The sequence below is a fragment of the Gorilla gorilla genome, chromosome 8 (assembly GCF_029281585.2).
Source record: "Gorilla gorilla gorilla isolate KB3781 chromosome 8, NHGRI_mGorGor1-v2.1_pri, whole genome shotgun sequence".
NCBI classification, from domain to species: Eukaryota; Metazoa; Chordata; class Mammalia; order Primates; family Hominidae; genus Gorilla; species Gorilla gorilla.
The window spans coordinates 110896081-110917410 of NC_073232.2; the positions used below are offsets into that span (position 1 = coordinate 110896081).

The 21330-nt window shown below is 39.6% G+C and overlaps 1 protein-coding gene across 4 annotated transcripts in view; it reads right to left on the bottom strand.

The window, feature by feature from the left end:
- HPSE2 (heparanase 2 (inactive)) overlaps nucleotides 1-21330 on the bottom strand; it is an 840195-nt gene that overhangs the window by 168588 nt on the left and 650277 nt on the right. For all 4 annotated transcript variants that reach the window (XM_019034330.3, XM_004049925.4, XM_019034328.3 and 1 more), the window contains one exon: nucleotides 18668-18761. In XM_019034330.3, the coding sequence (XP_018889875.1) occupies nucleotides 18668-18761 (94 nt within the window). The remainder of the gene's footprint in view (nucleotides 1-18667; nucleotides 18762-21330) is intronic.

The window sequence follows — 21330 nt, forward strand, 5'->3', positions numbered from 1 at the left end:
TGCTACAAAAATCTGTGTACATGATAAACTATGCACTTCCTTTATAAGTAACCAGAGCAGAGTAATATATTTGTGTTTTTCTTTTTTTTGTCTTTGGCTTGCAGGATATTTAATGTTTAATTTTGTGCTCAAAGATAGATTTAAAGGCAGTTAGAGAAAGGAGCTTTGGTTAAACAAAACAAAAAGGTAAATACTTTAACATAAATGAACCTTGAAAACATTAAGCTAAGTGAAAGAAGCCAGACACAGAAGGCCGCATATGATATGGTTCTATTTATATGAAATGTTCGGAATAGGCAAATTCATAGAGACAATAAGTAGACTAATGGTTTCCTAGGGTTGAAGAAGAAGAGGAGGTTTAAGATGGGGGGAAGTTTAAGAGGAAGTTTAAGGGGGAAAGGAGAGTGATTGCTAATCAGTATGAGGTTTCTTTTGGAGGAGATGAACATGTTCTAAAATTAGATTGTGGAGATGATTTCAAAATTCTGTGACTATATTAAAAACCACTGAATTTCATACTTTCAAAGGGTGAATTTTATGCTATGTGAATTATATCTCAGTAAATAAACACGTGTAAAAGAACACATTAACAAAAGGAGAGGTATGGTCTAAGTAGGCAAATAACCATAATGTGGAAACAACAATGTACCCTGGAAATTCTGTGTTATGCTACATGCTAGTTGTGACACCTGTAGCAGTTATTATCTTGGACTTCAATATCTTCATCCACATTTAAAGTCATGAATTTGTAGTAGATGAACTCTAAGTTCCTTTTAAATATAAATGTTAAAATGTGTTAGTATTTTATAATGCTAATGTAGATTCCCTTGGTTATCACCCAAAGGTCTAGAGTATCTTTGATTCTGAAATTTAAAACAACAAGTATGGGAAATGAAAAAAAAAGTCAAACACAGCTCAGAGTTGGTCATCTCAGAAACAAAGATCTGGGCTGGAGGAAAACGCTGAGAAAGGTAGAAAAATCCACAGGAGTAAACGAAATTGCCTAGGGAGAATATATAAACATGAGGCTAGAAAGGGCTAAGGATTTCCCATCTAAAACATTAATGCATTATCAAGGGCATTAACTAATTCATTCAACAAATATTTATTGAGCACCTACTATATGCCAAGCAGAGTTCTAGTGGTGGGTCTATAACAATGAAGCATAACAAGTCTTTGTTCTTGTTGTCTTACATTTTAGTCAAGGGAAGGAGAATAATAATAAACAAGTAAACAAATAAAAGAAATTTAGATAATAATAAGTGATGGAAGAAAACAAAACAGAGTAACACGGTAGAGAGCAATTTGACAGGAGGGTAAGGTCAGTACTTTAGATAGCGGTCAGAGGAGGCTCATGTGGAAGGTGGTATCTGAACTGAGAACTGAGTGAAGCAGCCAGCCTCTTAATGGATCTAGAAGAACAGCACAGAAAAAGGACCTCAGGTGGAAATAGGTCTGCTGTTTTTGGAACCAAAAGAAGACTATCTGGAGTGTAGAAAGTAAGGGAGTGAAATATTTAAAAATGAGGTCAGAGAAGAAAGGACTATTTTTATTCTGAGTGTGACGGAAAGCTACTGGAGGGATTTAACCAAGAAAGTGGTCTGATCTGACTTATGTAAAGAGCCCTGCAGCTGCTATGAGATCATATATATATAATGAAACTGTATCATGATACAGTTATTTGTATATCATTTTAATTGTAAAATGATAAAAACTGTAAAATGATATACAAATTAAAGTTTTATTATTTCTTAACCACTTTGAGCTTCAATTTCCTCACGTGTAAGCTGGAATAATACCTGATAGGATTGTGTTAAGGATCTTTCCTTGTCAAAGGCCAAAGACACATACACTAGGCCAATCACAGGAGGATCCTGAGAGTTAGTGAAAAGGAGCACAGAACTAGCAGATAAACATTTATGTGGGTCCTTCTACGGTGATGCATGAATTCAGAGGAACTAGTGCCAATTATTCTTACGGTTTGGTGGTAGGATTCTGAACTACCATTTTCGATCCAAGTAAGAAATTCAGGAAATTTCCTAGAAACCTTGAACCATTAGCTCTTTGAAGGCAGGGAATACTTTTATTCACTTTTGTATTTACTTCCTATCAGAATGCCTGGCACAGAGTAAGTGCTTCACAGGAGACTGTGTGTAACACAAAGAAGTTAATGCAATTCCATACCTGCCCTTGCACAAGCTTACAGTAAACTGCTACTCCTTAAGGAAGTCATGTGACCTGATAAAGGGCGACTAAAACCTGATCAAAGAATTGGAAGCAATATGCTGACTGCAAAAACAACCTTAGAGATCAGGAAAAACATATAATGAAAACCTATTACAACATGAAAGATCTAGAGAAGAGCAACATGCTTATTTGCCAAATCTCAGGATATCAGGCCTGGGGTTTTCTCCTTGATCTGAGAAGGAAAAAGAAAATTGTGCTTTGCTTAGCAGGTAATTTATGTATGGAATCCAATAACCTCAGAAGTGTTAAAGGTCAATTACCATACAAGGTGATTTGGATACCAGAAGGATTTTATGTGTTATCAAGCTCATTATAATATTCCGATATTAAGAAAAGAAACAATCATGTATTTCCACATTTATCACTTGAGGACGTTTGCTGTAAGTACAATAAGTCTTCACTTAAAGTCATCAATGGGTCCTTGGAAACGGCAACTTTAAGCAAAAGAACGTATAATATAACCAATGTTGCTATAGGCTGAATGATACTAATAAGAATTAAGTTCCTATGACATATTTCTGGTCACAAAAACATCACCGAATTTCTAAATAAAGACCCCAAAACTTTTCATACTAATCACTGAAATAAGTGTGATCTATATACACATTTAAAACACATGAATAGGCCGGGCGTGGTGGCTCACACCTGTAATCCCAGCACTTTGGGAGGCCGAGGTGGGCAGATCTCGAGGTCAAGAGATAGAGACCAGCCTGGCTAACACGGTGAAACCCCGTTTCTACTAAAAATACAAAAACAAAATTAGCTGGGTGTGGTGGCGGGTGCCTGTATTTCCAGCTATTGGGAGCCTGAGGCGGAAGAACTGCGTGAACCTGGGAGGAGGAGCTTGCAGTGAGCCGAGATCGCACCACTGCACTCCAGCCTGGGCCACAGAGCGAGACTCCGTCTCAAAAAAAAAAAAAAAAGAAAAAAGAAAAAAGATGAATAAAAACAAGTAAGAAAATTATTTACCCAATTTTTGGTGAATCAGTGAGTGGTGGTAGTCATGGAGGTGGGGGGTTAAATCAAGGAATTTGTTTGCGAAGCAAAAAGGAGCACCTCCTACCACCAGGAAGTTCAAAAACAATCACAAATATGACAGACCTGCTGTGTGCTTTAGTGCCACATCGTTTATTGTACATTTGTATAATTATTGTAGATTTTACAAATTTTTATTTTACAATAATTTTTATTCATTCATTCATTTATTTTCCAACCTGCTTATACCAGTTCAGGGTTGAGAGTAGCCAGAGCCTATCTCAGAGGCTCAGAGTGCAAGGTGAGAACCAGCCATGGACAGGTTACCATTCCATTGCAGGGCCACTCATACCCACGCCCATACTCACTTGGACAGGGACCATTTAGACACTCGCTCTGTTGCCCAGGCTGGAGGGCACTGGCGCAATCTCGGCTCACTTGCAAGCTCCCCCTCCTGGGTTCATGCCATTCTCCTGCTTCAGCCTCCTGAGTAGCTGAGACTACAGGTGCCCACCACCACGCCCAGCTAATTTTTTGTATTTTTAGTAGAGATGGGGTTTCACCGTGTTAGCCAGGACGGTCTCAATCTCCTGACCTCGTGATCCACCCACCTCAGCCTCTCAAAGTGCTGGGATTACAGGCATGAGCCACCGCACCCGGCCGAGATGATTATTTTTCAAAAGGAGTTCAAACTCTAGCTCCTTTAAGTGAGGACTTGATTCCAGAAAACGGTTGGATTTATAAAATACTGTGTCTACAAGACCCTTCAAGGACATAGACTCTGTGTAAATAAAAGTTATGCCTGTAGCCCTACTACTTGGGAGGCTGAGGTAGGAGGATCACTTGAGGCCAGGAGTTTGAGACCAGCCTGGGCAACACAGCTAAATTCCTTGTCTCAAAAAAGAAAAACAAAAAATTAGCCAATCATGGTGGCTTGTGCCTGTAGTCCCAGCTACTCAGGGGACTGAGGCAGGAGGCAGTGAGTTATGTTCACACTACTGCACTCCAGCCTGCATGAGAGTCTCTTAAAAAATAAAAAATAAAAAAGTTAATCAGAATTCTCTTCTGACTTGCAGGGAGATTTGAAAGGAAACAATCTAAAATTGAGGAGCAGTTAGGGGCATGGACTCTGGAGATGGATTGCCTGCATTTGAATTCTGGTTCTATTATTTACTTACTGCATGACTTTGAATGAGTTATATTACCTGTCTGTGTTTCAATTTTCTCAGCTGTAAAATCAGAATCATATCTGCCTTAGAGGATTTTATGATATTTAAATTATATAATATTTATAAAGCAGTTGAAGTAGTGTCTGGCATATAGTAAGCACTTAGAGGTGTAAACCAAAATATTACCTAGACCACTCTCCTTGTCCAAGGCACATGAGCTTGTGTTTGAATGAATAACATCAGAGTTGGTTGTTTTTCCTTCAGACATAGGACTTGTGGTGATAGGTAATAGCCCAGATGCATGCTAAGCAGCAGGAAAGGCCAGCTTAGAATTTAAAATGCACATGGATAACTCACACAAACATAATTATCATTCAGAGTAGTTCATTTATCCATTCTCAGCACAGGGGTAATTCCTGTCAAGCCACATGAACAAAAAACACACAGTGAGGAACAACTTTGATACAAAAACTAAACCAGTTATATGAAATGTTTTTTGGGGAAATATTTCTAGAAATTATTAATGTTAAAGGTTCTAGGAGTAGTCAGTACAAACCAACAAATATTTTCTGAGTATTTACTGTTTGGGGCACCGTGGGAGGCTTATGAACTCTGTATCTTCCATGAGCAGAGAAGAGCATGATGGTGACATGTAGTGGAGGTACAGACACTGAAGCTGGGTGCTGGTTGGGTCCGGGAAGGAAATCAGCATGGGCAGAAGAGGAGAGAAAAAAATTAGGAGAAACAGATGGAACCAGCTGCAAAATTCCCTTAGAAAGTAAAACTCTAAGAAACTGAGGGCTATAGTTCAACACTGTGGTTTTTTGTAGTAAACATGATTCTCCCTGTGCTAGAAGAGAGAAACTTGGAGTACTTTGGAAAGAAAAAGGGTACAGTTCCTGGTGAGAAATGATGTGCCAATGAAGGTTATTTTAAGGGATACACTGTCTGGGGAGTAAGACGTACAAATGCTGAAATTACTTAAATGAAGGTAAAGGGAGCTGAGTGGTTGGCTGCCTTTCAGCTGTTCTTCTGTTCCCAAATAGACTTCAATCCTTGGGTGCATGTGGTCAAGGGGGCTTTCAGGTACCCTGAAAACTGCTCAGTAAAGGGCCAGTGGCTGCTCTGAATCCTTGGGCCTGCTAGAGGCAGAGTTGTATAAAGGGAAACCCTTCTAGTTCCATTCCTTCATATTTCAGGGCTGGGGACTATGAGTACTGTTTCATGTGGACATGCTGAGGGAGGAATAGGGAGACAGAAAGAGAGGGGAGACTAGAGAAAACAGCCTGGATTTTTTAGCTTATTTTCACTACCACTTTGAATTAAAAAAAGAAAAAAGAAAAAAAACAGTAAAAATAAGAAAATAGCAATTTATGTAGCACATTTTCAAATGTGGGCTTCCTTTTCCTGTGTCTCCTTGATATCCTGCCTCTAAAACTGTGATCTAAGTCCTTTAAAAAGACTCTTGAGAGCCTGGCTTCAGCCACTGGCTGTGTAAGAAATGGTAGCCTTGTAGCAGCAGACATGTTGTTTATAGTTATCCAAACCCAACACCTTCCTTAATGAGAAAGGAAGCAATAAAACAGGAATAGCGGACAGGCCAGCTGGGCTAATCAGCCCTGGCAGGAGGCCCACCCTCCAAATGAAGCTGGAGCCCATTAATTCTAGCATCTCATCTAGTTGGAAATCAGCCTTCCCCAGAATTTCACGAAGAACAGTAGCTCTTTAAGTAACCCAAACTGTTCCTCTACAGAGTTGGTTACAAAGAGCTGAATAGCTACAGGAAGCTTCTTAAACCTTACCTACACACAGAGCTCTTCTTAGGGACATCCTTGCCTCTTGTCAGTCTTTGTTCCTTACTGTATTTATAAGTGGTCAAGGCGAGAGCTCTGTGCCCTTCCCATGTTTCTTTCCATCCTTCTTTTGTGTTTTTTGACTCTCCACTTACTTGCTACATTAGAGCAGAGGATATTGACTCTGTCCTCTTCTTCCTCACTGCCCCTCCCTGAGTTCTGGATCTTGTCATTTGTTCCTTGGTCTTACTGCCTCTAATCTTTTCCTCTTCTAGTCCATCCTTCACACTGCTGCTATTTGTTAACTTGACAAATCCCTCTTCAGCTTAAGAACCTTCAGTGGTTCCCTACTGCCAGCAGTGGTACTCAATTATTTGTGCTCAGAGAGGTCTGTTTGATCAGCTGGGAGATGTGCTACAAGCAACTTGTTTCAGATACTATTGAAAACAGTGATTTGGGAATAATTTACTTCAAAATAAAAAGAGTGGATTCAAAGTTGTCATAACAATATTTCGCCAAAATTCTGAAATGTTTCCTTAACTGGGGAAAAAAAGCTAAGGAGCTAGTAATTGCATATAACCCATAGTCTATTTTATCTCTTTGTCCATGGGAGTATTTTAGACACGATAAAATAAAGTTAAGAACCACTGAACCACAGGATAAGATGCTAACTGCTTTATTTAACTTGTTATCTTAGACTTTCACAACCATCCCTTAGCTACCGCTTCCCCCATTGCTCCCCTGTGGGAGGAAGACCTATGGTTCACTACAAAGAAAGGACTCCTACTTTTCAACTACACGAAGCAATCGTTTTTTTTTTGTTTTGTTTTTTGTTTTTGAGACAGAGTCTCGCTCTGTCACCCAGGCTGGAGTGCAGCGGCGCCATCTTGGCTCACTGTAAGCTCCGCCTCCCAGGTTCACGCCATTCTCCTGCCTCAGCCTCCACAGTAGCTGGGACTACAGGCGCCTGCCACCACGCCCAACTAATTTTTTGTATTTTTAGTAGAGACGGTGTTTCACCATGTTAGCCAAGATGGTCTCGATCTCCTGACCTCATGATCCGCCCGCCTTGGCCTCCCAAAGTGCTGGGATTACAGGCGTGAGCCACCACGCCCGGCCGTAATAGTTTTTTACCGATTACCTTTCCCCTGCTCACTTCTCATCCACATTGTTTTGATTTTTTTTTTCAAGCCTATTTCAAATGTTATTTCCTCTGTGAAACTTTCCTCAAACCTTCAGAAAGTTAATTCTTTTCTCCTCTGGGTTCCAAAGTTCTTTGGACCTACCTCTGACCTTGACCTTATTATACTGAATTGTAATTTTCTATTTTTTTTTCCTTTTTGCATGCCCTATAGAATGCTTGACAATTACTTTGCTTATAAAATACTTATAAATAAATGAGAGAGATAATATTTTACTGATGAGAAACCTAAGTTTCAGAGAAGATAACTAATAATCTCAGTATCACAAGGGCAAAAACCAAATCCTCACAGTTCCAGTTTAGGGCTCTGTTCACTTTCTAATTCAATTTCCTGTTTGAGGAGACCCACAACTTCTGGTTGGCGAAACTGCCTCCATATTTAACATGTCCTTCTTAGGTTAGACAAGCTGGGCTATTCTGAGCTCAGTCATTCCAGTATCTCATCACATTCCTCTTGATGCATTTCTTCTGTCTAATGTACTTCCTGTCAGTTTCATTAATCTTTTTCTGTATAATTTCTTTTTATCATTGTGTTCTGGAGTGCCATCTTTGCCCATTTTCTTTCGGTATCAGATCAATTTTTAATTTGCGGCTTCTGTTTCTGTGACATTTTTAGGATTTAAAATTCCATTCTCTGCACTTGTTATCTCAAACCACAGAAAAGCAGTTGAATGTAATTGCAACAAAACATAAAATTAAAATAAGGACATACACAAAAAAGATAAAGTCACTGGGGAGGCAAGGACATTATGATCATATGCAAGAAAATGGGAAAGAAAAGTTTCACAGAGCCCAAAGCAATGACTACGTTCAAGGATAAGTGCTAGTGAGAGAGAGATTGGAAAGTAGCCACTTGCACATAAATTACTCTTCGTCTCTTTCCCAGTCCTTTTCTGTGACTAACCAACCCCTACCTACTTACAAGTCGTAGGTTCCAGCAGCCTCACTGGTAATTTTACTCTTGCTTAGGACAAACCCTATAATCCTCCCACGTACATGCTGAAACACTGGATGGTCATCCTAAGTTGCCCCTTCCTCCTGAAGAAGCTTTTTGCCCCAAACAGCAATTTGCTCCCAGGGCCATTCCTCCAAATGTCCATGGGTAGCACATACCTTCTTCACATTGTCATTGCCTTGCATATAGCAGGACCTTACTAAACACTGACCAAGAGCCTGTGCATATGAAACATATGAATGGAATCCAGTAGATCAATGCAAATAACCCTCTAAAAAGTCTTGTCGTCTTCCACTATCACTTGCCTAATATCATGATACTCAACTTCATTCATTCATTCAACCCTTACTTCATTCATCCATTCAGTTCATTCAACCCTCACTTCCAGGATACCCACCCTAGATTATTAATTGACTGTGGGGTCAAATTGATGTTCTTTCACCAAGAACATTCATTCAGTATTCTCCTTTGAAAGCCTTCCTAATCCTGGGTGGTTAGGAATATAAATATTACATGGGTTATAAAATAAATAGTTGATAAGTGTGAGCAATACTGAATAGTGTAATGGATAAGAGTGCTGGTTCTAGAGTCAGATGAGCCTCAGTTTGAACTCCAATTTTACTACTTAAAAAGCTCCGTTGGCTTGAGCAAATCACTGGTTTATTTAATAGATTAATAATATATATTGCACTCAATAAATGGCATTTATAACCCAAAAGGTAATATAATTATTATATTTCTGTAAGTTAATGATGCATTTTTCACAATTCAATGCTTTTGAAATCAGGACATTATTCAAAATCAATATCAAATGAAACTTGCCTGCTGTTTACCCTCTCCCTTCCCAGTTGTTATTAAATTAATGGTGAATTCTCTAATATTTGTTCTAAGATTCAAGGAAATATTTGTATCTAAGAATCAAGGAAATTAAGGTTCATGGAATGACAATGACTAAAACTTTGGTGTTCTTTGGTGGTAAACATATCTTTCAGGTTAGACTCCCCAACTATAATATTTTTCATGTCTTGTATATGAAGGCAAAGAGTCAAAGTTTCCCTTAGGTCATATTCTCCCATTTGCAGATGCACAGCCAAGTGGGGTCACAGAGGCTAATTTACCGAGAAGTTCATGGAGCTTAAATTTCCAGCTCCCTGCTTTCACAGGCATCTAACAATATCCTAAGAAGGGCTCTGCTAATGTGTTCATATGGTCAAATATTTACATAATTTGCAGATTTCCTTGTTTTATTTTCCTTATAAAGGTCCCCATTGTATAAATGTCAGGCCCCATAAAACTCAGAACACTCATTGATGTTATCCCGAGGTATTAATGTGGTACAGTTTGTATTTGGGGTCCTGTGCCTTCTGAGTATGGGTGACCCTTAAACGACATGGGTTTGAACTGTGCGAGTTCACTTATACATTAATTTACGTCAGTGGAAGTTACATTGGGTGCACGTGCCTCTCCTTTCTGCCCTTCTACCTCCCCCACCTCTTCTGCCTCTGCCGTTCCTGAGACAGCAAGACCAACGCCTCCTCTTTCTCCTCCTCATCCTACTCAATGTGAAGACAAAGAGGACAAAGACCTTTATGATGATGATCTGCTTCCACTTAATAAATAGTAAATATATTTTCTCTTTCTTATGATTTTATTTTCTTTCTTTTTATTCCCTTTTTATTTTTGGAAACAGGGTCTTGTTTTGTTGCCCAGGCTGGAGTGCAGTGGCAGGATCCCAGCTCACTGCAGCCTCAACCTCCCTGGGCTCAAGCAATCCTCCCACCTCAGCCTCCCAAGTAGCTAGCATCACAGGCATGTGATACCATGCCCAGCTAATGTTTGTTTTGTGTGTGTGTGTGTGTGTGTGTGTGTGTGTGTAGATATGGGGTTTTGACATGTTACCCAGGTTGGTCTCGAACTGCTGGCTCAAATGATTCACCTGCTTTGGACTCCCAAAGTGCTGAGATTACAGGTGTGAGCTGTCACGCCTAGCCCATGATTTTCTTAATAACATTTTCTTTCTTCTAGCTTACTTTATTATAAAAATATAGCAGATGATACAGGTAACAGACACAATATGTTTATCAGTTAGGCTTATGTTATGTTATCAGTGAGTCTTCTGTTATGTTATCAGTAAGGCTTCTGGTCAACAGCAGGCTATTAGCAGTTAAGTTTTGGGGGAGTCAAAAGCTGTAAATGAATTTTCGACTATGCAAGGGAGTCAGCGCCTCTAACCCTCATGTTATTCAAGGGCCAACTGTATTTCCTTGGCGTGTGTTTCTCTTCCCCTCCATCAAAACCTGCTCTTGGGAAAGGATCTTCTATTTGCCTTTAAAGCCTTAGTGTGAATTTAAGCCAGTGTAGTCTACCTCTTCCCAGATTGCTTACATTCTTCATCATCATCCTAATGTAGAATGAAAGATTGTTCACTCAAATGAAATGTCTGAAACAAACAGACTGAAATATTATTCGGGGCCACAAAAAGACTTTTCCATCACTCCTAAACAGATACACTGAAGATACTTTCCTACTATGTCTGTACGTAGGCATAGCTCATAGGGCTGTCTAAACTGATTTCCATCTATTCAACACTACCACAAAGTTAGCAGCAGATAAGTTTCTTCTGCAGTGTGAACAGCAGAGACAGCACATATAAATGTGAATGAGATAAGACATTACTTCTTTTATATTTCAGGTGCTTTATTCTGCTCATTCACCTGCCCCTCGCTTTGTGCATCCTTCCCTCCAACATGTATTGAGCACCTGCTATGTGATAGGCACTGGGACATTGAAATAAGCAGTCAATATTGCCGAATGAATGAGGGAATTAATGAATTAATCAAACAAATACTGATTTTTGTGGTGATACTACTGTTCTTACCCTAGTAATGTGTTTTCATTTTCCAGTTTTCTCCATTAGAGAAGACTAATATTATCATTGTCCTCATGTTTCCTTTAATTGTGCCTCAAGTTATTCTATGGTGCTCAAAAAGAAGTGGGTTTTTGTTTGTTTGTTTTGCTCTTTTCTTCTTATTTACTAAGAGGATCAAGTAAGCAGGTAAACTGGAAAGCTGGTTAAAAGCAAGAATTTCTTTTAAAATCTATTAATTACTTCAAAGAAATTACATGTCCTTCTTCCTTACTTCCATGGTCCTGCAACTACAATATATTGGAAGAAGTGGCATAATGTCACTGCATTTATTGAGACTTCAAAAGAGTTGATCTTTATTAAATATAAACAGTCATAAGCAATGATAACAAATGAATAATCATGCTCATATGACGAACCATACAAACCATTCCTTTATCCATACATGTCTACCACGAGTGGTTCTCTGATCATACCCTAAGAAGAACTGTATAAATTAGAGAGTCTAACTTTTAGGTGTTAGCCTCAATGTCACTTTCTCTGAGAGGACTTCCCTGATTTCCTTTCCCTCACAAACTAAGGTGGGTACTTCCCACTGTGGACTCCTAGAGCACCCTGTAATAGGAATCACAACATCTTATTACTGTTGCTTGCTTAATTATCAGTTTTCCCCACTGGACCATAAGGTCTATGAAGACAAGCATCATGTCAGTCTTGCTCACCATTTTATTCTCAGGGACCTGGAAAATTCTAAGAATGTTACAAATAGTCAATAAATGAAGGAAGGAAGGGAAGAAAGAAGGAAATGAAGGCAAATAGAATGACTACTATAAAGAAGATAGTAAGAAATGCTGTGAGGTATGGAGAAAAGAGAACTGTTACATACTGTTGGTGGGAATGTAAATTAGGACATCCATTATGGAAAACAGTATGGAAGTTCCTCAAAAAGCTAGAAATATAACTACTGTATGATCCAGTAATCCCAGTACAGGGTATGTATCCACAAGAAAATAAGTATGCCAAAGAGATACCTGCACTCTCATGCTCACTGCAGTACTATTCACAATAGTCAAGTTATGAAATCAACCTGTCTCCATCAACAGATGAACGGAGCCAGGTGTGGTGGCTTAGGTATGTAATCCCTGCACTTTGGGTGGCTGGGGCAGGAGAGTCACTTGAGACCAGAAGTTTGAGGCCATCCTGGTCAACACAGCAAGACCTTGTCTCTACAAAAAAATTAAAAAATTAGCCAGGTGTGGTAGTGTGGGCTTGTAGTTTCAGCTACTTGGGAGGCTGAAGCAGGAGGAGCGCTTGAGCCCAGGAATTTAAGGCTGCAGTGAGCTATAATTGCACTACTGCACTCCAGCCTAGGCAAAAGAACAAGACCCCATCTCAAGAAAAAAAAAAATAAAAAGAATGGATAAACGTGGCATATATATTTGCGGAATACTATTGAGCCATAAAAAAAGAATAGGATCTTGTCATTTGAGGCAACATGAATGAGCCTGGAGGACATTTGTTTAGGTGAAATAAGTGAGGCATAGAAAGATAAATACCACATATGTTCTTGCTCATATGTGGAAGCTAAGAAATTTGATTGCATAAAAGTAGAGAGTAAAACAGTGGTTACTAAAAGCTAGGAAGGGTGGGGAGTGGAGATAGAAGAGGCTGGTTAACAAATCCAAAATTACAGCCAGATAAAAGGAATACATTCTAGTGTATGATAGCACTGTAGGGTGATTATAATTAACATAATTTATTGCACATTTTCTAATGGCTAGAAGATTTCGAATGTTCCCAACACAAAGAAATGATAAATGTTTGAAGTGATAAATGTGTGAATTATCCTGTTTTTTTTTTTTTGTTTTTGTTTTGAAACAGAGTCTCACTCTGTTGCCCAGACTGGAGTGCAATGGCGTGGTCTCGGCTCACTGCAACCTCCGCCTCCTGGGTTCAAGTGACTCTCCTGCCTCAGCCACCTGAGTAGCTGGGATTACATGTGCCTGCCACCATGCCCGGCTGATTTTTGTATTTTTAGTAGAGACGGGGTTTCGCCATGTTGGCCAGGCTGGTCTCAAACTCCTGACCTCAGGTGATCTGCCTGCTTCAGCCTCCCAAAGTGCTGGGATTACAGGCATGAGCCACTGTGCCCAGCCAAGTTATCCTAGTTTGATCATTACACATTGTATACACGTATTGCAATATCATTCTGTACCCCATAAGTATGTACAATTATTATATGTCAATTAAAAATAATTTTAGGAAAAAGGAAGGAAGAAAGGAAGAAATTTTTCAAATATTGGGGAAGCCAATTTTTGAGTTTAGTTAGTATTCAAAATGCAATAATATGGACAGTACTTTTGGAAACACTTCCTTTATGACTGGGATTTCACCAACTCCTTTCTGTGCTTATTGAATTACTGAAAATAATATCAAAAAGTGTTATTTCCTCTTCTGATTCCTCTAGGAGATGAAGACACAAATCACAGAGTCCAAATGACTTCAGCCGAAGTGGTTCTTCTGGGTTCTTAAGTCATTGTTTTGGAGTCAGCCCAGCTATCCAGACTATACTATCTGCACTGTGTCCTAAACTTTCTCACTTTCCCATCTGACTCTTCCCTGTATTTTTAGATTATCAACTCTTTCCTTTGACTCATCTCCCAATGTACACATGATCATCATCATTCTAATGAAAGGGAAAGAGTGTGTGGATCATCCAATGGGGTGAGTTGTCCACATATTGCTCAAACATGTCTCTATTTGGCTTTCAAATGCATCATGTAGATTTTCATATAACCAGATAATTCACCCACTGCTCAGAAAACTGAGAATTCTTCTCTAAGTGGCAATCCAAATTTGCAAACCACAGCTGTTTTTAGCAATTGAGTCACTGTCTTTCAGGTGCCAAAAATATCACCTATCATATTCCCCAGAGTTCAAAAAAAAAAGAGGAAAGAGGAGAAAAAGCAAAGAACAAGTTGAGGATAAAGGTAATGTAAAGCTTCTCTAGTCACAGAAATTATTAAAAGTAGCTATAATAACTATAACAACAATAATAATAGAAATAAGAACTAGCATTCAATAACAGTGAACAAAACAGGGCTTTCTCACATGACTTTCCTAATCTACCTAAGAGGGAGGGAGAATAGTATCCTTAGCATCTTCATTTTACAAACAAAGGGACAACATCAGAGAAATCAAGTAAGTGACTGGCCCAAAGCCACACAGCTATATTTAAGCCAGGCCATCAGACTTCAAATCCTGGGCCCAATACCCTATTCAAACAGCCTTACCAGTGATTTATCAAGCCACTCCCACATGGCGCCATTTTGGTGAAAAATCTGCCCCTTTTCTACCACTGTGGGCCTAATGGGGTCCTTAGGACTTCACTTCTACAAAGAGAGAGGAAACAAAGTACATTTCTAGCTTTGGGGTGAAGATTCTAGGTATATAGACAGTAAAACCTTACTTGGAAGGCCAGGCACGGTGGCTCACACTTATAATCCCAGCACTTTGGGAGGCCAAGGCGGGTGGATTGCCTGAGCTCAAGAGTTCAAGACAAGCCTGGACAACATGGTGAAACCCTTGTCTCTGCCAAAAATACAAAAATCAGCCAGTTGTGGTGGCATGAGCCTGTAGTCCCAGCTACCCGGGAAGCTGAGGTGGAAGGATTGCTTGAGCCTGGGAGGCTGAGGTTCAGTGAGCTGAGATCCTGCCACTGCACTCCAACCTGGGTGACAAAGTGAGACCCATCTCAAAAAAAAAAAAAAAAAAAAAGCTGGGCGTGGTGGCTCACACCTGTAATCCCAGCACTTTGGGAGGCTGAGGCAGGCAGATGACGAGGTCAGGAGATTGAGACCATCCTGGCTAACATGGTGAAATCCCATCTCTACTAAAAATACAAAAAATCAGCTGGGCGTGGTGGCGGGCGCCTGTAGTCCCAGCTACTCAGGAGGCTGAGGCAGGAGAAAGCTGTGAACCCGGGAGGCAGAGCTTGCAGTGAGCTGAGATTGCGCCACTGCACTCCAACCTGGGTGACAGAGCGAGACTCTGTCACAAAAAATTTAAAATTAAAAAAACATAAAACCTAACTTGGCCCATCTCTGAAATGGTTTGAGGAACTTGCAAGAAAGCCATTTGGCTAGTGGGCCCTAGTTTGCACTTTGGACCCTAATTCCCAAGAACCCTCCTCCCCACCCACCAGGGACTTCAGGAACAGTCAAAGCAACATTTCAACAATCAAAGTTTGGGGATCCTTGTCTAGTCTCCTAGCTCTCATGTCCCCAGGGAAGGCCAGTGCTTAGCACACCTTGGGTTGTGGTAAGAGAGACTCTCCTCTTGGAGGCCCTAACAACTGGGTCCAGACTGCTTTAGCCAATGAGAAGTCTATCCAGTGGTTCAAATCTCAGGGAATCTGTGATCCAGCAACACCTCTAGCGTATACTCACTTAAGGCAATATCTGGCAAGAGCTTTGTAAAAGAGAATCAGGGGAAAAAAACAGGGAAATGACTTAAAGCCTACTAAATGAAACAAGGAGGATGAAACTGTGGAAGATCATATTTTCCAAAAATGACTGCAAAAACATTTCTGGTCTTACATGCTTTTCCAGAATCTTGCCACTCCCGCATCGAAAGGAGGAGTTTATTTCTTTTCGCCCTGAAGCTTGGTGGGTCTTGGCGACTACTTCAATGAACAGGATATGGCTAATGTGATGCCATGTGACTTCTGAGGGTAGGTTAGGAAAAGTGATACAGCATCACCTGTCAGAGACGGGAGTGAACAAGCCTTCTGATGGTCCCAGATACTAACCTTTCAGTAATACCTGCCTTTAGGTCTTTTAGCTCAAGCTTCAGACATCATGGAGCAGAGACAAACCATTCCCTCTGTACCCTTTGAGAATTCCTGACCCATACAATGCATTGGCTTAATAAATAGCTGTTTTATGCTACTAAGTTTTGGGGTAATTTGTTGCACAGCAAGAGATAATCGGAATAGGAGCCCTGGCTTGAGGGGCCCCTGGGCATGTTCTGTTTGCAATTGCCAAAAGGTAAGTTCAGACCCTGCTGCTAAGCCTAGCCCTCCCTGCCAGTTGCTTTCTGCATATAGGTCATCTCTCAGGGGCTCTACTGTTCCTCCCTGTGACAGCACTTCCCCTTCCCCTTCTAAGTCCATTAGGTTTGTTTTTAAAGATCTGAATACCAATTGTACGCAGGGTTTTAGCTCTTTTCCTTAAGTTTCTTGGGCCCTGGATAAATCAGGAAGTAAGTTATTTCAGTTTTCAAACTGGTTTATATGATTAAGGCATATGCAGTGCAGGAGGGTAATGGGAAGTGGGGATAAAGGAAAGAACCTAACTTCCAACACCTTTGTCTTAGTTCTAACCTACAGCCACTTGCTATACTTAAATAATAACATGAGCACAGTTAGAACCTTCACTCTCAGTGCCTTGATAGAACTGAATCATTTTACTTCCAACAACAGCCCTTTGATCAAACTCAAGACTGGAAAAGCCAAAACTATAGGAACTTGACTATCTTGTACACTATTGTAATATAAACACTTAGAACAGTTTCTAAATATAGTAAGCACTCAATAAATATTTATTGAATGAAGCAATAAACAAATGAATTAATGACAGAAAATTCTTCCCTCCTTCTAGAGGGCAATATGTAATATCAGATTAGCATAATGTGCTTAGAAAGCTAGAGTATTCAATAGGTTAACATTCTATTACATTAGGTAATATGTTTTCAATCTGCTGAAAGTAAGTGTTAAAACTTACTTTACCTTGAGGGCAGAGACCATGTCTTATACCACTTTGTATCCCCAGCATCTGACACTTTGCCTTAGGTACTTGCTAAATGCTCAGTGAATACTTTTTACCAAATGAATATCAAACAGGGACTGGTAGAAATATTTCAAATCATTTAGTTCTCCTAGGCTTTGCCTAGTGGAAGGCAGTGACAGATAAGGGTGCTGGCCAATGCACCTGATCCCTGGAGGGATCAGATTGGGATGTAGTAGTTCAGAAGCTCTGAGGCTTCTCAGCCTATCAAACTCTTGAGAACAAGAGAATTCCAGAGGCTGTTTATAATCTGAGTATGACATTGGGATGAATACAAAAAAGGTGAAGACCTCCACTTTAGCTCTGAAAATTGATGTTCTATGATTTATTCAAATAGGATTTCCTTTCAGAGCTATAAATAAGCTATTAATTTGTCTATTTATTAATTCATCTCATATTTATTGAGGGCCTACCTGCTATAATTTTTCTGCAAAGATTTGTTTAATCCGCTCGAGAAATAGCAAACTATTCAAAGGGTCCCCATTCCCTGGAAAAGAACCTTAACTGGGCAACAAAAGATAATAATATATTGTAGAGGTCCATGACAATTGTAGATGTAAGATCCTCACAATTTAGAATTAACTAATCCAGTAGTTCAAAATGTGATCCATAATTGGCATTATGGAAAATCACTTGACAGATGATTAAAAATAGAGACCTCTGGGAGCCACTCCAGCCATATTAAATCAGAACATCAGGAGTGAAATTAGAAACTTTAGTGAGCACCACTGGTGATTCTGATTGTACTCAAGTCTGAGAATCACTGACCAAAGGTGTGCTGATAGCACCTACATGCAATTGCTTAATATAATATAGCTTTCCTCTCAACTTTACAAAATTAAGATCTTACTTGGCTAATTCTAAGACACCTAGGAACAGTGTAAATATGGCTCAGAATTGTCAGTGTCCAGACTGGAATTTCACTGAATGAATATAATCATTTTCTCCTTAAAGTAACCTAAAATAAACCCTTCCAAAAAAGAAAATATCAAGTAAATCTATTCTTCCCTTATGAAACTCACAAGAAGCAAACTATAAACAAATACTTCATATTAAAATAGACATGCTTTAGGTCAGGCACAGCGGCTCACACCAGTAATCCCAGCATTTTGAGAGGCTGAGGTGGGTGGATCACTCGAGGTCAGGAATTCAAGACCAGCTTGGCCAGCATGGTGAAACGCCATCTCTGCTAAAAAATATAAAAATTGGCTGGGCACGGCAGCTTGTACCTGTAATCTCAGCTACTCAGGAAGCTGAGGCAGGTAAATCGCTTGAACCCAGGAGGCAGAGGTTGCAGTGAGCTGAGATCATGCCACTGAACTCCAGCCTGGGCAACAAAGCAAGCCTCCATCTCAAAAAAAAAAATTAATTAAAAAAAAATAGAGACACTTTAAACCATGATATGGCACACACAGACCCTTTTCAATTTGAAAAACAATAAATGACAGGCAACAACTGTGATGGGGAGCTTGTGACCATGCCCATCTAGACTGCACTATTTTCCTATTTTTCTACCCTGGTTCCCACAGTGCTGAGGCCCAGCTGGGACTCTGTGTCTTTTTCCTTGTCTTACCCCCAGAATAGCTCCTTTTCTTCCCAGGATACTTTTACTCACTTTCTGAATTTTCCTAATCTGGTCAGAGAGTGTGTCTAACAGGCGAGTTTTCAGGAAGTCCATCACCTTGACCACCCGGCCATCAATGTAGCAACTGGAATAAAAATAAAATAAGAATCAGATAAAATCTCAAGCAAGGGACTATAAATACACTTCTCTAGCCCAAGGTCTCTGTTGCCCGAGGAAACAAACCAGGGTTCCGCTTGGGCTCTCATATTCTAAAAGGTTTTGAACCTGGGTACCTTTCAAACAAATAATAACCTTTTTATCTTCTCCATTTCCACCGCTATTTGTGGGCTAATACTGTTATTATTTTCAGCTTTTGTCACCTGAAACCCCATTGCTTACTTGCCGGAATTGATGGAAATTCCATAATACAAATTGGATAATGAGGAATACTTTTTTTCCCCCTTGAGAAAGTAATTTAACACCCATCCCATGCCCATCACTAATCCCACCTTAAAGTAATAAAGGTATGTGAGAGGTTTGAAAGAATACTCAATCATTTTAATAAATTTTTCCATACCTTTAAATAAGAAAATAAACACCAAAGCAAAAATCTGACTTAGTGCAGTGAGTGAGTCTCCAGCTCATTCCTGTGGGCGAACACTCTGTAGTCAGCCTACTACCAAAATATGCTGTGGTTGCCTACTACCTCCAGAATGAATGAACAAACTAATGATGAATGTACAAAGGTGGAAGAGCCCTCTCCTAAAACAGTAACAACTTGATACTCATTGGTTTTTGTTTTGATTTGGTTTTTCTTAGCTTAAATGAAACATTAAGTTGTTGACACTATGTTGTAAATATTTGACCAAAACAGGCCCATCCAGCTTTGTGGAGATATCCTTTGTGAGACTCTTTGCTGAAGATTAAGCTAAGGCTGACCCAGGGTTAGGTGATCTTCGTTACCTCAGACCTTCCCTTACCCCCATCTTGGCAAAGTTCTGAATTCAATCAATTTCTAAATGCTTGTGATTCCTGGATGCCTTTTCCAATCCACTAAGTTATCCTTGGTTGTTGGCTAATGATAAATTATTTCATTTTTAAGAAGCAGCCACCCATCACTACATATTATAGAACTATGTGAAAATTATTTTCAATGTCAACTTGCTATACCAACATGTGATGTATTGGAATGGTTAATTTTTAAATTTTTGTTTTATTGTAAGGCAGGCACTTTAGTTGAGGTAAGGGTGGTAGATGATCTACCTACTCAGCTTTCCTTTTGGCCTCACTTACGACTTTACGACATTTCCACAGAATCCAGTGCTTAAACCATTGGAATGTTGGAGCAAATTTGGCTTTTAGCCAGAAATATCTGACTTCAAATTCCAGATCTGGTATTAATAACTATATGATCTTGGGCAAGTTACGTTGTCTCTATGGGCCTCAGTTTTTTTATTCTTAAGTGGGGGATAATATATCTTCCCCTCAGGCTTGAGAATTAATGAGCTAACAAATGTAAAGTTCCTGGCATACAGTAGGGACTGAACAACTTTTAGTTCTTCCTAATTGTCACCTCACAAAGAAAGGATTATAAACAATAAGAGACTTATTAATTAAGTTATGTGTAAATATAGAACACTATAACAGTGGAATTTCTGTGCTGGGGGTACATGTATTTGAAAATTTTTGATGGTTACTTTTATCAGGAAATAAAATAATAACATGTCCTTTGCCTCATCCCTTGTATAGATGCCAGACTCAGATCCAATAAACATTTATTATGTGCAACACATAGTGCTGGGCATATCCATGTCCATTATCCTACCTCATAACCTGTTCATAGTAGTACTTCTTCATTAGCACCTCTGATTTTTGAAAAAAGATCAGATACATGGCATACTACATGAAAGCCAGGCATGTTGAGACAGAGTAGTGTTAAAATTAAAAATAATTTATGCAATGCTAATCTAACACACATTTGAGGACATGAATACTTGCTACTATATTATATGGTGACCAGGAATTTGACAAGTAATGCCATGTAATTATTCTTTTATTATTTCATCAAATACATTACACTTTCCTCTTTTCTCAATTAGTTCCCAGTAACTACATTACACATCAGTATTTATAATTTTTGTTAGCAACACACATAGTTTAATACCTATTGAGATAAAAATTCCAGATGTAATTTTTCAGTAGGTAGGATTTCCTGTGAAGAACCTCCCTAGCCTACCCCAATCTGTGGCCCATGGTTGAGGGTCCCTTCATTCTTTTCCTCCTTCCTTTTCTCAAGTACCCAGAATCTGGAGTTAGAAAACCTTCGTTCAATCCCTTCTTTAAAGTGGGTTTAAAAAAATCCAAATCTATAATATTTTCACAGGGTTGGTGTACTGATCACATAAGGAAAAATGCTGGGCACGGGACCTGTCATATAAAAGCTATTCAATAACCAGATCTACTCTGTTCAGATTACTTAACGGCCCAAGGCAGCAGAAACTTACACTGAAAGGCCATGGGATGGGATGGGCAGGGGAGCATCCCTCTGGAGGAGAGCATGCTATCTGCTGTAGAACTTGGAGTGAGGAAAGTGTAGAGCAGCAAGAACAGATGCTGGATTCCCAGCAGGTGTGGGGCAGGGGCAGGGATGGAGATGGCTGTGATTATGTTGTAAAAATTTGGAGTTTGAAAAGACCTTACTGGTCAGCTGGCCT